General features: G+C 37.8%; 1 protein-coding gene across 1 annotated transcript in view; it reads left to right on the forward strand.

Moving 5' to 3' along the window:
- Positions 1 to 13,740, forward strand: part of LOC127837450 (glycerophosphocholine phosphodiesterase GPCPD1-like) — a 55,850-nt gene that overhangs the window by 3,196 nt on the left and 38,914 nt on the right. Inside the window, exons 4-11 of the mRNA XM_052364575.1 lie at positions 522 to 682; positions 2,251 to 2,310; positions 3,396 to 3,547; positions 4,031 to 4,108; positions 4,334 to 4,444; positions 8,235 to 8,400; positions 10,051 to 10,189; positions 11,782 to 11,836. Coding sequence (XP_052220535.1) covers positions 522 to 682; positions 2,251 to 2,310; positions 3,396 to 3,547; positions 4,031 to 4,108; positions 4,334 to 4,444; positions 8,235 to 8,400; positions 10,051 to 10,189; positions 11,782 to 11,836 — 922 coding nt within the window. The remainder of the gene's footprint in view (positions 1 to 521; positions 683 to 2,250; positions 2,311 to 3,395; positions 3,548 to 4,030; positions 4,109 to 4,333; positions 4,445 to 8,234; positions 8,401 to 10,050; positions 10,190 to 11,781; positions 11,837 to 13,740) is intronic.

The following is a 13,740-nucleotide window of genomic DNA, read 5'->3' on the forward strand; positions in this document are numbered from 1 at the left end:
AATTTCATGTACTAAATACCTTAAAAAATATTCTTCTTTGAAACCCCAAGGGTAAGTTGTTTAATAATATTTGGTGTGCAACAGCATATGATGTTCCTCAAGAATCTAAGTTTGTTCTAATATTGCTTCTGGGGTTTAAATTGGCTCTATCCTCGTGGATACTTTTTTGTGTGTATTTGTTTTAGTAAAAACTTCAATTTGTTCTAATACTGGCTTGTACCATATCAGATCTGTGTCGTACAGAGTAAAACTTTTGATTAAAACCACAGTTATTTCACAAACATAACAAAATCTGCACAGTCTTGTTTTTACATGTCTCGTGTGAGCAACATAGGCCATCTTGATTTATTGATAAATGTATTTTCCTAGTTGCAATAATCTAACTCCCAGCTGCTAACCCTCCGGTGAGCTGTACATATGTACTCATAAAGGCTCAAAGCATTCAAAGCATTCAAGAAGAACTAGGTATTCTCCTAACTGGTAGGGATTATTGAGTGAAATTCGTTATTTTACATCCACAGTGACATCTGGTCAAAGAGCGTACACCTGGAAGGGTCTAACATCCAGCACTATCGCTACTTCATCTGTCGCCTACACCAGTCAGACAGGGAGGGTGACTGTCGTAGAGTTCTCGTCAGGGAGTGGGAAGGACACATCCGCCCCAGACGGGTTTCACTGACAGGTTTAAACATTGGAGTCTTGTTCTGGCAAAATTGGGCTGAATGCATGTTCGTAAAGGGTCGTCCGAGATTAGCCTGTGAAGTCCGCACAGACCTATCAAGGGCTACTTTGTCCACAATTATGGATTTTTTTACAAGGAAGTATGTTTTAAATGAAAATCCAATTAAGGCGAAGTGTTGTCAGATTAGCAACGGCTAATTCGGGACGACATTTTACGTTCATCCATTTAGCTGCTTTTTCCAAAAATGAGACTCATTTAAAAAACATTACAACTTTCATTAGATTATGGTACTTCCTCTCTGGCACAATACTCCAGCATATCCTGGCCAGCTCAGTTGGCAAGGCTCTTAATTGCTAATTCAATAAATTTTGAATTTCAATTTGAAAGCAGCAGAAATCTGGTGAGGATTGGTACAGAAAAAACTTGTTTCACCATTTTTTCCTTCTTCTGTGATTCAAGTTAACAAGAGAAGTGTACGCTACTAGGCTTTTTTCCTTCTAAGTTCTTTAGCAAGTGCCTTATATAGGCCCCTTCCTCCTGGAGAAAGGCCCCTTCCCCCAACATAAATTTCTTTAAAATCATGCAATTTTTCGCAAATTTTTAGTTTACCTTGGAAATATGTTTCCCCTTTCTCAGTTTTGTCAATATTTGTTCCCCTAAAATTAAAGCCAAGGCACTTTCCCCACATTAGGAAAAATACGTTCTGTGTTAACTTTCCACCATACAAACAGATTTAACTACATGTACCTAGCGCCCTATTTACATAATGCTGCTTGTGTCTTTAGCTGGACTTTTCACCAAATAGTAACAGCATGACTACTCATCCATGTTGTCTGTGCCCTTGGTGTTTTTTTTGTTAAGGTAAACTTAAAACACCTCCATATCACTATTTCTACTATGGATTTTCACTTTGAGGTCACAGACCAAGGACCATATTTGCAGTCATATACAATTCAGCAGAATTATGGCTCCTATATACTTATACAAAAGTCAATTCAGGATAAGACGCGCACAGCAACTATATATCTATATGTCTATGACAGATGTTGAAATAAAACTTTGAGGTTGTTTATGAACAGTCACTGACCAAGACCAATAACTTTGACTAGCCAGTTTTTAGAAGAATTATGCCCACTTTTGCCCTTATAAATTTTAATGTTGAAGTTGAAATTCAGGTAAAAGTTTGCATTGAACAAGTACATATCTCTGTGACTACTACCTATATTAAATTGAAACTTCACAAATGTATTCTTGATCATCATTCAATGTCATTGACTCATTCCCATGACTCAGACTTACTTACGTTCTTAGAAAATTAATGTTAATGTTTTGTGTGGCAAACCTCAATATCTCTATATCTCGTACATAAATTCATTGAACACATGTAGCCGTGGCTTCTGTATTGGGACAGTTCTTTTCAACCTCTATTTAAGGAACCTCTCTACAGATTCCTTTCTAGTTTTCATTCTTTTGTATAAATTTCTTAATTCTCATAAGGCCAAGACTTTCCTATAAGATGAAGGTTGGATGTAAATGATGAATAACAATGTATAGTTCCTATTTTTTAGAGGAAATATCCAAAGCATCAGAGGGTGATAACAAGCTGATTGACGTCTTTGGGCATTACGGTCAGTAGTTTATCATCAAGTGAGTTTTAACACATTTTGTTATTGCCATGCAAATGATACTGGATCCTGAAAATGAATATGGACTGATATTTAAAGAGCATGATTTCATGCTGAGTTTCAGAACATGATTATGTGTTAATGTGAAGAACATGATTGGATGCTGATGTAAATAATATGATTTCATGATGAGTTAATGAATATTCAGGTTTTTTTCCCACTTTTTGGGAAGATAGCCCATGGCTTTGGAATTGGGAATTTTATCGGCATTTTCATGAAATTGGGAAAATAAATTCATTAGCCTTTTTTCCACACGAAAAGTCCATTGATTAGGAAAATACTAAATTTGATATAACCTTTTATAATCGTTCAAATTAAAAGAACAAAATCATATAATTCTTTGTTAGATGCAATTGAATTAAAATTGAGATAAAATACACATTAGACCTCTTTAAAAAAAAAAAAAAAAGAAATTATTTTTTATTTTTTTTGGAAATTGGGAATTTTTTGCCACATTTTGGGGAAAAAGTATACTTTTTGGGATTGGGAACATAGCCGAATTTCGGCTATAAAATCGGGCCAAAAAAAAACCTGAATATGATTTCATGATGAGTTTTAGAACATGATTTATCCCTTAGAACATGATTCTTTATTGAATTTAAGTACATGCTTTTGTTGTGGAACAATTGTTTACAAAGTTACGTCCTTTGAGGGCCAGCCTTCATTGTACATATTTGTTGATTTTTCAGTGTATGAATTATCATATGAGACGCATTCTGAGAAAACGGGGCTTAATGTATGTGCGTAAAATGTCATCCAAGATTAGCCTGTGCAGTCCACACAGGCTTATCTTGGAAGACACTATCCGCTTTTATGGTATTTTTCATTTCAATAAGGTCTCTTCTACATGAATATCAAGTTAAGGCGGAAAGTGTCGTCCCTGATTAGCCTGTGCGGACTGCATGAGCTAATCTGGGATAACTCGTTATGCACATGCATTAAGCCTGGTCTTCCCAGAGCTCATAAGCTCTAATATTGTGCCTGCAATTTCTTCCATGCACTCAGTCTGAGGCATGTTTTTCGTTCAGATGGTTTGCATGTGATCAATCGCGGCTGGCTGATAGATCATGTGGAGATACAGTTACAGCTAGAAGGGGAGGCGATCCAGATGTGGAAGTCTAAACACAAGGAGCAGTTGTACAGTATCAAGTGCACACCAATCGATAACAGCTGCAGAAAGGTGCAAAGTGTGACTACTAAGTGGTGTGATGATTTTGAATATGAGTTTTGGCTGTTATATCTCAGTTTCTGGCAGTGTGATTGCACTTAGTTCAATTATATTGCTTAGGCTATCTAAGGACGCCCAGGAAAATTATGAGTTGCTTATTTGACTGATTTGATTGAAAAAAACAGTAACAAATTCAAACTAACAATTCAAGTCTCTAATAATATTTACGGATTATCAAGATTTGATGGCTAGGCATGCATTGTTCGAAAATTTGCCATAGAAAAGAGAAGATTACACATGAAGGAAACATGGTCGGTGGAAACTAGAAAGTTGCTAGAATTCCAATAATATTTACATTTTAAAATAAAAACAGATCATATTTATATTATTATGGAAGTTGACAAATACTCTCATTTAAAAATCATAACCTATTTGTTGTTTGTAGAACTTATACTGGTATATCATTGATACATTGTTGGATTGATATTTTTGCAGACAAAGGGGGGCACGTTTGATTGCGAGCCAATTGGAGACACTCTACCTCAGAGTATACCTACAGAGATTGAAGTGTCGGTGAGTGAAGTGAGTGGGGTTCATCCAGGGCTTAACACTGACAAACTGTTATGATTAGCTGCACTAGCCAATAAGCACCTTATGCGCCTGTATTAATTGATTATAATGCCCCTCTAAACAGAGGGCCTTTGTGAAACCAAATATTGACAAAGAGCTGAAGAGGCAGTTAACCTACTTATGTGTGTCATGGTAAAATATAATCATGCATTTTTTTGTTAATGGCAGTTTTTGGAGAAGGGCAAGTCCAAGCCTCGACCCCAGTTAGCATTCGGGGCCATCTTCCGGCCTGACGGATTCATGACGTTTTACGCTCAAACCTACGACCCAGAATCACTGGTAGGGTAAATAATCTTGGCTTATATTAAGGAACTTAATTAAACCAATTTTTAACTGAAGTTGACAAGAGGTAAGTTTCAGAAATCGTGTTCAATATACTCTGCTTTTGGTAAACATGCAAACAAATGTTCAATATAACATTTATTACAATTTTGAACTGAATTGCAAACATGTGTATGAAAGTTTTCAAATGGGATAATTGCCTCAGAGAAAATCTTAGTAAACAAAAAAAAAGATAATTTTAAGGATTTTTCATAATTTTCTGTTTAAATGTGAACAATACCTGCCAAGACTCTGTATAAATACCAGCTGTGTTGCCACAGGACTTTAAACATCTTATAGTAAATTGTAAATCTCATTCTTGATCCTAATTATTCATCCAATGGAATATGTGATGCTAAATTTAAAATGTTACCTTACCTTTGTATTGGTTGATATTTTTAGCTCACCTGAGCACAACGTGCTCATGGTGAGCTTTTGTGATCGCTTCTTGTCCGTTGTGCGTTGTGCGGAATCAACACTTGCCTTGCCTTGCATTTTTCCTTATATGGCTATAGTAAAACCTTGTTAACACTCTAGAGACCACATTTATTGTCCAATCTTCATGAAATTTGGTCAGAAGATTGGTTTCAATGATATCGTGGATGAGTTCGAAAATGGTTACGTTTGCTTGAAAAGCATGGCTGCCAAGGGGCGGGGCATTTTTCCTTATATGGCTATATATGGCTATAGTTAAATCTTGTTAACACTGTAGAGGCTACATTTATTGTCCAATCTTCATGAAACTTGGTCAGAAGATTCATCCCAATAATATCTTGGACGAGTTGGAAAATGATGCCGGTTGGTTGAAAAACATGGCCGCCAGGGGGTGGGGCATTTTTCCTTATATGGCTTTAGTAAAACCTTGTTAACACTCTAGAGGCCACATTTATTGTCCAATCTTGATGAAATATGGTCAGAAGATTTGTCTTAATGATATCTTGGATGAGTTCGAAAATGATTATGTTTGCTTGAAAAACATGGTCGCCAAGGGGCGGGGCATTTTTCCTTATATGGCTATATAAGGCTATAGTAAAGTCTTGTTAACACTCTAGAGGCCACATTTATAGTCTGATCTTCATGAAACTCAGTCAGAAGATTCATCCCAATAATATCTTGGACGTGTTCAAAAATGATGCCGGTTGGTTAAAAAACATGGCCACCACGGGGGCGGGGCTATTTTCCTTATATGGCTATAGTAAAACCTTGTTAACACTCTAAAGGTCACATTTATTTTCCGATCATCATGAAACTTGGTCAGAAGATTTGTCCCAATGATATCTTGGATGTGTTTGAAAATGGTTTTGGTTGCTTTAAAAAAATGGCCACGAGGGCCGGGGCATTTTTCCCTATATGGCTATATATGGCTATAGTAAAACCTTGTTAACACTCTAAAGGCCACATTTATTGTTAAATCTTCAAGAAACTTGGTCAGAAGATTGGTCTCAATGATATCTTGGATGAGTGCGAAAATAATCATGTTTGCTTGAAAAAAATGGCTTCCAAGGGGCGGGGCATTTTTCCTAATATGGCTTTAGTAAAATCTTGTTAACACTCTAGAGGCCACATTTACTGTCCGATCTTCATGAAACTTGGTCAGAAGATTCACCCTGATAATATCTTGGACGAGCTCAAAAATGATGCGGGTTGGTTGAAAAACATGGCTGCCAGGGGGCGGGGCATTTTTCCTTATATGGCTATAGTAAAACCTTGTTAACACTCTAGAGGCCACATTTATTTTCCGATCTTCGTGAAACTTGGTCAGAAGATTTGTCCCAATAATATCTTGTTGTCTCAGGTGAGCGACTTTGGGCCTTTCAGGCCCTCTTGTTTAGTTAAGCCTAAGCTTGTGTTTGAGAACTTGTAAAGCACTTGAGCAGGTACATGGAGAGAAATTAAGCAAACAATGAAACTCTAGAAAAATTTTATCAAGAGAGAAAGTCTTGTTTTATCTACCACATCTATGATATAACACCAACTACAAACATAAAATGATTACAAACTTCGATTTTTACCTTGAAACGGTTAATGCAAAGCATTGGGGGTTCAAACCTTTTTAAGGGCTAGCCTTTTCTCACACTTACGGTACTCCAGAATCAATCACAATTCAAGAATTATTTCACTGCCTACAATTTTTATCCCCACGTTTTTCGGAGAAAAAGTGGGGATATTGTGGTGATGTGCGTCTGTCCGTCCATCCGTCCTGGCCACCTGCTCCTCCTACACTATTAGCACTAGAACCTTGAAACTTACATACATGGTAGCTATGAGCATATGTGCGACGGTGACAGTGACGGAATTTTGATCTGACCCCTGGGTCAAAAGTTATGGGGGTTGGGGCGGGGCCGGGTCAGAGATTTTCACTCATTTTTTAAATGTTATTTTACATTAACTTCTTCATTTCTGCACCGATTTACTTCAAATTGATACTGAGCCTCTCTTATGACAATACGGTCAATCTCAACTAGTCATGGCCCCATTACCAACCCTGGGGCGCCCCGCCCACATAGGCCACGCCCACCCAAAATTGCCTTTTACTATAAATTCTTCATTTCTACACCAATTCACTTCAAATTGATACTGAACCTCTCTTATGACAATACGGTCAATCTCGGCTATGCATGGCCCCATTACCAACCCTGGGGCGCCCCGCCCACATAGGCCACGCCCACATAGGCCACGCCCACCCAAAATTGCCTTTTACTATAATTTCTTCATTTCTACACCGATTCACTTCAAATTGATACTGAACCTCTTTTATGACAAAACAGTTAATCTCAACTATGCATAGCCCCATTAAAAACCCTGGGGCGCCCCGCCCACATAGGCTACGCCCACCTAAAATTGCCTTTTACTATAATTTCTTCATTTCTACACCGATTCACTTCAAATTGATACTGAACCTCTTTTATGACAATACAGTCGATCTCCACTATGCATGGCGCCATTACCAACCCTGGGGCGCCCCGCCCACATAGGCCACATCCACCCAAAATTGCCTTTTACTATTATTTTTTCATTTCTACACTGATTTACTTCAAATTGATACTGAACATCTCTTATGACAATACGGCAAATCTCAACTATGTATGGCCCCATTACCAACCCTGGGGCACCCCGCCCATAATAGGCCACACCCACCCAAAATTGTCTTTTACTATAATTTCTTCATTTCTACACTGATTCACTTCTAATTGATAATGAACTTCTCTTATAACAATACGGTCAATCTCAACTATGCATGGCCCCATTACCAACCCTGGGGCGCCCCTGGGTCAAACATGCGGCGTGGGGATACGCGTCGGCCTCTGCAGCGAGATTTCTAGTTGTCTTATGTAGTTTGTCCAGGATTTCAAGTAAATTGATAATTGATAATGCAACCATGTTCTTGTATTTTCCTTTGAAAGATTAAAATGTGATTGTGAAATGCAATCATTGATGTGCATGTGCCTGGTATATACGGTATTTTCTTGAGTATAAGAGGCAATTTGTTTCAGTCACAAGTTGCATGAGTCTTATATTTGGATGCCTCTTATATAAGAACAAAATCAAAAGCAGTCAAGATGATAATTTATTTATACGGTTAAACTTGATTATTTATATCAAATAACAACAAACGAACACAATATAAATCAGTTTAAAATGACCAATTGAAACGTTCATTACAAGCTTGACTATTAATTACACAACATCAATATGATGGTATTGAAACTACTGGTACTTTGTTTTATCTCTCCTAACTCTATTGCAGGGATTTCATCTTGATTTCTATGTACATTCCTCTCCTGCTGGCACTGATAGGGAGCCGGAACACGTGGGGTCCAGCTTCATCCTTCCCATCGACCTCCAGAATGCACGGGGGGAGCAGAAAGTGCCCATAAACGGGCTTTCAAATATGCCCATAGGAATTCTCAGTTGTAAGTGTACCAGGCTCATAAACAGGCTCTCAAATATGCCCATAGGAATTATCAATTGTAAGTGTACTGGGCCCATAAACAGGCTCTCAAATATGCCCATAGGAAATCTCAGTTGTAAGTGTACCAGGCTCATAAACAGGCTCTCAAATATGCCCATAGGAATTATCAATTGTAAGTGTACTGGGCCCATAAACAGGCTCTCAAATATGCCCATAGGAAATCTCCATTGTAAGTGTACCAGGCTCATAAACGGGCTCTCAAATATGCCCATAGGAATTATCCATTGAAAGTGTACCAGGCCCATAAACAGGCTTTCAAATATGCCCATAGGAATTATCAATTGTAAGTGTACCAGGCCCATAAACATGCTCTTAAATATGCTCATAGGAATTATCAATTGTAAGTGTACTGGGCCCATAAACAGGCTCTCAAATATGCCCATAGGAATTATCCATTGTAAGTGTATTGGGCCCATAAACAGGCTCTCAAATATGCCCATAGGAATTATCTATTGTAAGTGTACCAGGCTCATAAACGGGCTCTCAAATATGCCCATAGGAATTAACAATTGTAAGTGTACCAGGCTCATAAACAGGCTCATAAATATGCCTATTGGAAATCTCCATTGTAAGTGAACAAGATGATTTTCATGGTCCTTTTCCTTAGATAAAGGACTTTTGGATGATGGCAAGAGTCTCTTGTTATTATTTTTTCTGGGGTTTTAATTTTCCTCTATTAAGTTGTCAATCAATAGCATCTCTGATCTGACTGACCCATATGAGCATCTCTTTGGGAAAACTGGGTTTTCTGTCCATCTTGCTGTCTGTTGATCAAAACTTGTTCTACAATTTGCAAACTTGCTTGTATTGTAAGGATATGTTCCTTATGACATGGATTTGTGCATGTTAGAATGTCTGTGACATGATGATTTAATTATTACGACTTGCATTATATAATGTTATGCTAAAATATGTTTTTTGGTGGGGGTGATTGAACAACGTTTTTTTAAGCAAATTTCAAAATTTTGGTTTTATGACTAGGGTAGGGGGAGCAGGCCTGTTTCCTGGTGGGCCATTTGGAACAGGTGATGCCCATTCAACAACTTTAGTTACAGTTATAGCAAGCTCACATCTATACCTAGCTTTGGATTGTTTGGATGCTAGTTGAGTCAAAATCAATTTTAAATTAAAGCTAAAAAAAACAGGTTTCTTCTTAATAACTAAAGTTTTGATTGAGGTTTTGCAATTAAAATGTGTATGGGTACATTACATACTGCTTGCAGTTGCATTTGAGCCTGTAAGGTAAAGGTCAAGGTTGCTGCTAATAAAAATAGAAAAACACGGTTCCTGCTCAATAACTTGTTTTTTGATGAGTTTATAGTGCAGATATTTTGTCTGAAGGTGCAGATCTAGCTTTTGATTACAAAATTATTTAGATTAAAGTAACTTTTTATAACATTAAAAACCTGTTATCATGTTATTTATACACTAACTGTTTACTACTGTTAAAAGGTATACATGTAGTTGCTTCGAGCCTTCAATGAATAAGTGATCAAACAAACCCTCAAATGCATTATAGGCTACTTATTTTTTAGTCACCAATCCAATACCTTCACGAATTGAACTTTCATCCTTTCACACCTGATTTCAGTTAAGTACCTGATAGTAAAGCCGATGTGCGGGGGTCCAGGGTTCGACATGAGGCGGACGTTCCAAAGCTATTTGAAGACCACGCGGAGACCGCTCGATGTCGGACATCGAGGGCTGGGCAGTTCATACAAAAGTAAAAAGTGAGGTGTTACTTTTTTAACTTTAAAAGTGGTTTGACCCAAATACTTTGCAATGACTGTTACGAGGTTGTGATCCTAGTTGTTTACTTTTTATGCCCCCCTTCGAAGAAGAGGGGGTATATTGCTTTGCTCATGTCGGTCGGTCGGTCTGTCGGTCCGTCCACCAGGTGGTTGTCATAAGATAACTCAAGAACGCTTGGGCCTAGGATCATGAAACTTCATAGGTACATTGATCATGACTCGCAGATGACCCCTATTGATTTTGAGGTCACTAGGTCAAAGGTCAAGGTCACGGTGACCAGAAATAGTAAAATGGTTTTTGAATGATAACTCAAGAACGCATACGCCTAGGATCATGAAACTTCATGGGTAGATTGATCATGACTTGCAGATGACCCCTATTGATTTTTAGGTCACTAGGTCAAAGGTCAAGGTCACGGTGACCCGAAATAGTAAAATGGTTTCCGGATGATAACTCAAGAACGCATACGCCTAGGATCATGAAACTTCATGGGTAGATTGATCATGACTCGCAGAAGACCCCTATTGATTTTGAGGTCACTAGGTCAAAGGTCAAGGTCACGGTGACCCGAAATAGTAAAATGGTTTTCGGATGATAACTCAAGAACGCATACGCCTAGGATCATGAAACTTCATAGGTAGATTGATCATGACTTGCAGATGACCCCTATTGATTTTGAGATCACAAGGTCAAAGGTCAAGGTCATGGTGACCCAAAATAGTAAAATGATTTTCGGATGATAACTCAACAACGCTTTTGCCTAGGAACATGAAACTTCATAGGTACATTGATCGTGACCCGCAGATGACCCCTATTGATTTTCAGGTCACTAGGTCAAATGTCAAGGTCACAGTGACAAAAATCGTTTTCACACAATGGCTGCCACTACAACGGACAGCCCATATGGGGGGCATGCATGTTTTACAAACAGCCCTTGTTGTGTGTTTTTATGCCCCTGGAAGGGTGGCATATAGCATTTGAACTGTCTGTCTGTCCATTCGTCCGTCCAGCCGTCAGTCAGTTCAAAAACTTTAACTTTTAAAGGTTTTATTTCCAATCCTTAGATACTGATGAGCAGCAAACAGCTTAAAACCTTAACAGACTGCGAGTTACTCGCAAGCTGTTCTGTTTTTCTTTGCCTCCGGATCAAATGATCGGTGGTATATTGTTTTTGGCCCGTATGTCATCGTGTGTGTCTATCCCAAAACTTTAATCTTGGTCATAACTTTTGCAATACTGAAGATAGCAACTTAATATTTGGCATGCATGTGTATCTCATGGAACTGCAAATTTTGAGTGGTAAAAGGTCAAGGTCATCCTTCAAGGTTAAAAGTAAAAAAGTACAATCCAAGGGAAATAATCATCTTTAAAATGAATATTTTTTACAAAACAACTTATGTGGCAAAATTATGTTTTTAAAACTGGTCCAACATCATTTACAGCTTTTGATATTTAGAACTTAATTCTTAACAATAGCTGACGACCAGTCTTGACAATAAGTTACATAATTTGACAAATTTTATTTCAAGTTTATGTAATTTGTGTATTTCTCTATTTACTGTGTTCCCAGATTGGCCACCATGCGAGAGAACACTATCGGGTCCTTCCAAGGTGCAGCAAACCATGTAAGTCCCTTGAGCTTCTGGTATCTGAAGAATAGAGTATATATGAGCCGTGCCCTGTGAAAACGGGGTTTAATGCATGTGTGTAAGGCGTAATTAATCTTACATTAGCTTGTGCATTCCACACAGGCTAATCAGGGATGCCACTTTTCGCTTTTATGATATTTTTCGTTTCAAGAAAGTCTCTTCTTAGAAAAAATCAATTTTATGCGGAGTGCACAGGCTAATCTGTGACGACACTTAACGCACATGAATTAAACCCCCTTTTCTCAGAGCGCGGCTCATATGTTACCTGGTTACGGAGTAAAGGGCTATACTGGAATCACTGTGGACGTCTGTCAGTTTATTTGTCTTACTGCCTGTCAGTTTGTCCATTGGGGCCCACTTACATTCTTCTTTGCTTTTCAATGTACAACATTCCAACTTACTTGTCCATTATGATATGAATTTGTGCATGGGGGATTTTAATTGTGCTGCATCAAACATCAAATTGGATCATCCATCTGTGCTATATTTGGTAGGGAACATTGTATATTAACCATCTACAGTCAATCTTGTATTTAGAGACCACTGAAGGGAGTAACCAAAAGTGGTCTCTTAATAAAATGGTCTTTAAATAATAAAAAAGGCCATTCGTGATGAATGCGGACCTTTGATTTTAAATCCAGATATCGGATATCTCTTTTTGACACAGCGATTTCTGCTTTTGTAATCAAGTGAATCTGAATATAAATAAAATGAATAAAACTATTTTTTACTTAAAATAAGTTGTATTTGTTCTCTCTAATTTTAAATACAATGTAAATGGTTTGCACGCATATGGGTTTTTCCGACTCCAAACTCATTTGCGATTAAATTTACATGCACTTTTACTATTCGACACTTCCAATACCCGAATTTTCTCATTTAACGTTAATACTTTCCGTTTTGACATTTTAATTTCTGCATGTAAGCTTATATATATCTGACTCGATTATGGTACATAGGGAAATAAATAAAACACCTTGATTGAAAACTAAATAAACACGCCTGATTGGAAAATTTGCTAACACAAACTAATTAGCATAATAACAATTACATTTTTTAATGAATAGATTTTGCTACATGTTACCGATAAATAGTTTATTTTTTACACATCTCGAGAACACTGTGAAAATGTTTGTCGCATCGGCGCATTGTTTCTTCTATAAAATCGGCGATCAAATTTGTCACTTAACGTTTCAGATGGTAAACTCTTTAACCTGTAGACTGTTGGCAATACCTCACTGTATTATTCGACACCAAAAATTGATACGCAGTCAGCATTAACACCGGTCAGAACCGGTCATCGAGACAAAGGAAAATGGCTGGTGTGAAATCACAACAAAGGTGTCATCGTTCATGTTATCGGCTTAGATAAACAATCAACACTGATTTGTTCCTGAACGGTCAACAGATTTACCACTTTTACCTTAAAGCGGTCGCTTAATTTAAGACTCGGGCATCAAAATACACTAAAATCAGCGGTCGCTGGTCGCGTAAGACAAAAGTCGCTTAATACAATATGAAAATATAGGTAAAACACTCGGGCGGGATTTAAAGTGGTCGCATAAGACAAAAGTCGCTTAATTCAAGTGGTCGCAAGCACAAGATTGACTACTTAGTTTGTATCAAGACATTGAGGAGACTACAGGAAAGAGGGGCAAGTGTTTATTTGGTAAATATCCACACTGATAGGTTCTAGTTTGAATCCAGATCTCATACTCAGCAGTATTATTTTTATGCCCTCGGATCGATAGATCGGGGATATATTGTTTTTGTCCTGTCTGTCTGTCTGTCTGTCTGTCTGTCTGTCTGTCTGTCTGTCTGTCTGTCTGTCTGTCTGTCTGTCTGTCTGTCTGTCTGTGTGTCTGTCTGTCTGTCATTCT

This window comes from Dreissena polymorpha, chromosome 7, assembly GCF_020536995.1.
Source record: "Dreissena polymorpha isolate Duluth1 chromosome 7, UMN_Dpol_1.0, whole genome shotgun sequence".
NCBI lineage: Eukaryota > Metazoa > Mollusca > Bivalvia > Myida > Dreissenidae > Dreissena > Dreissena polymorpha.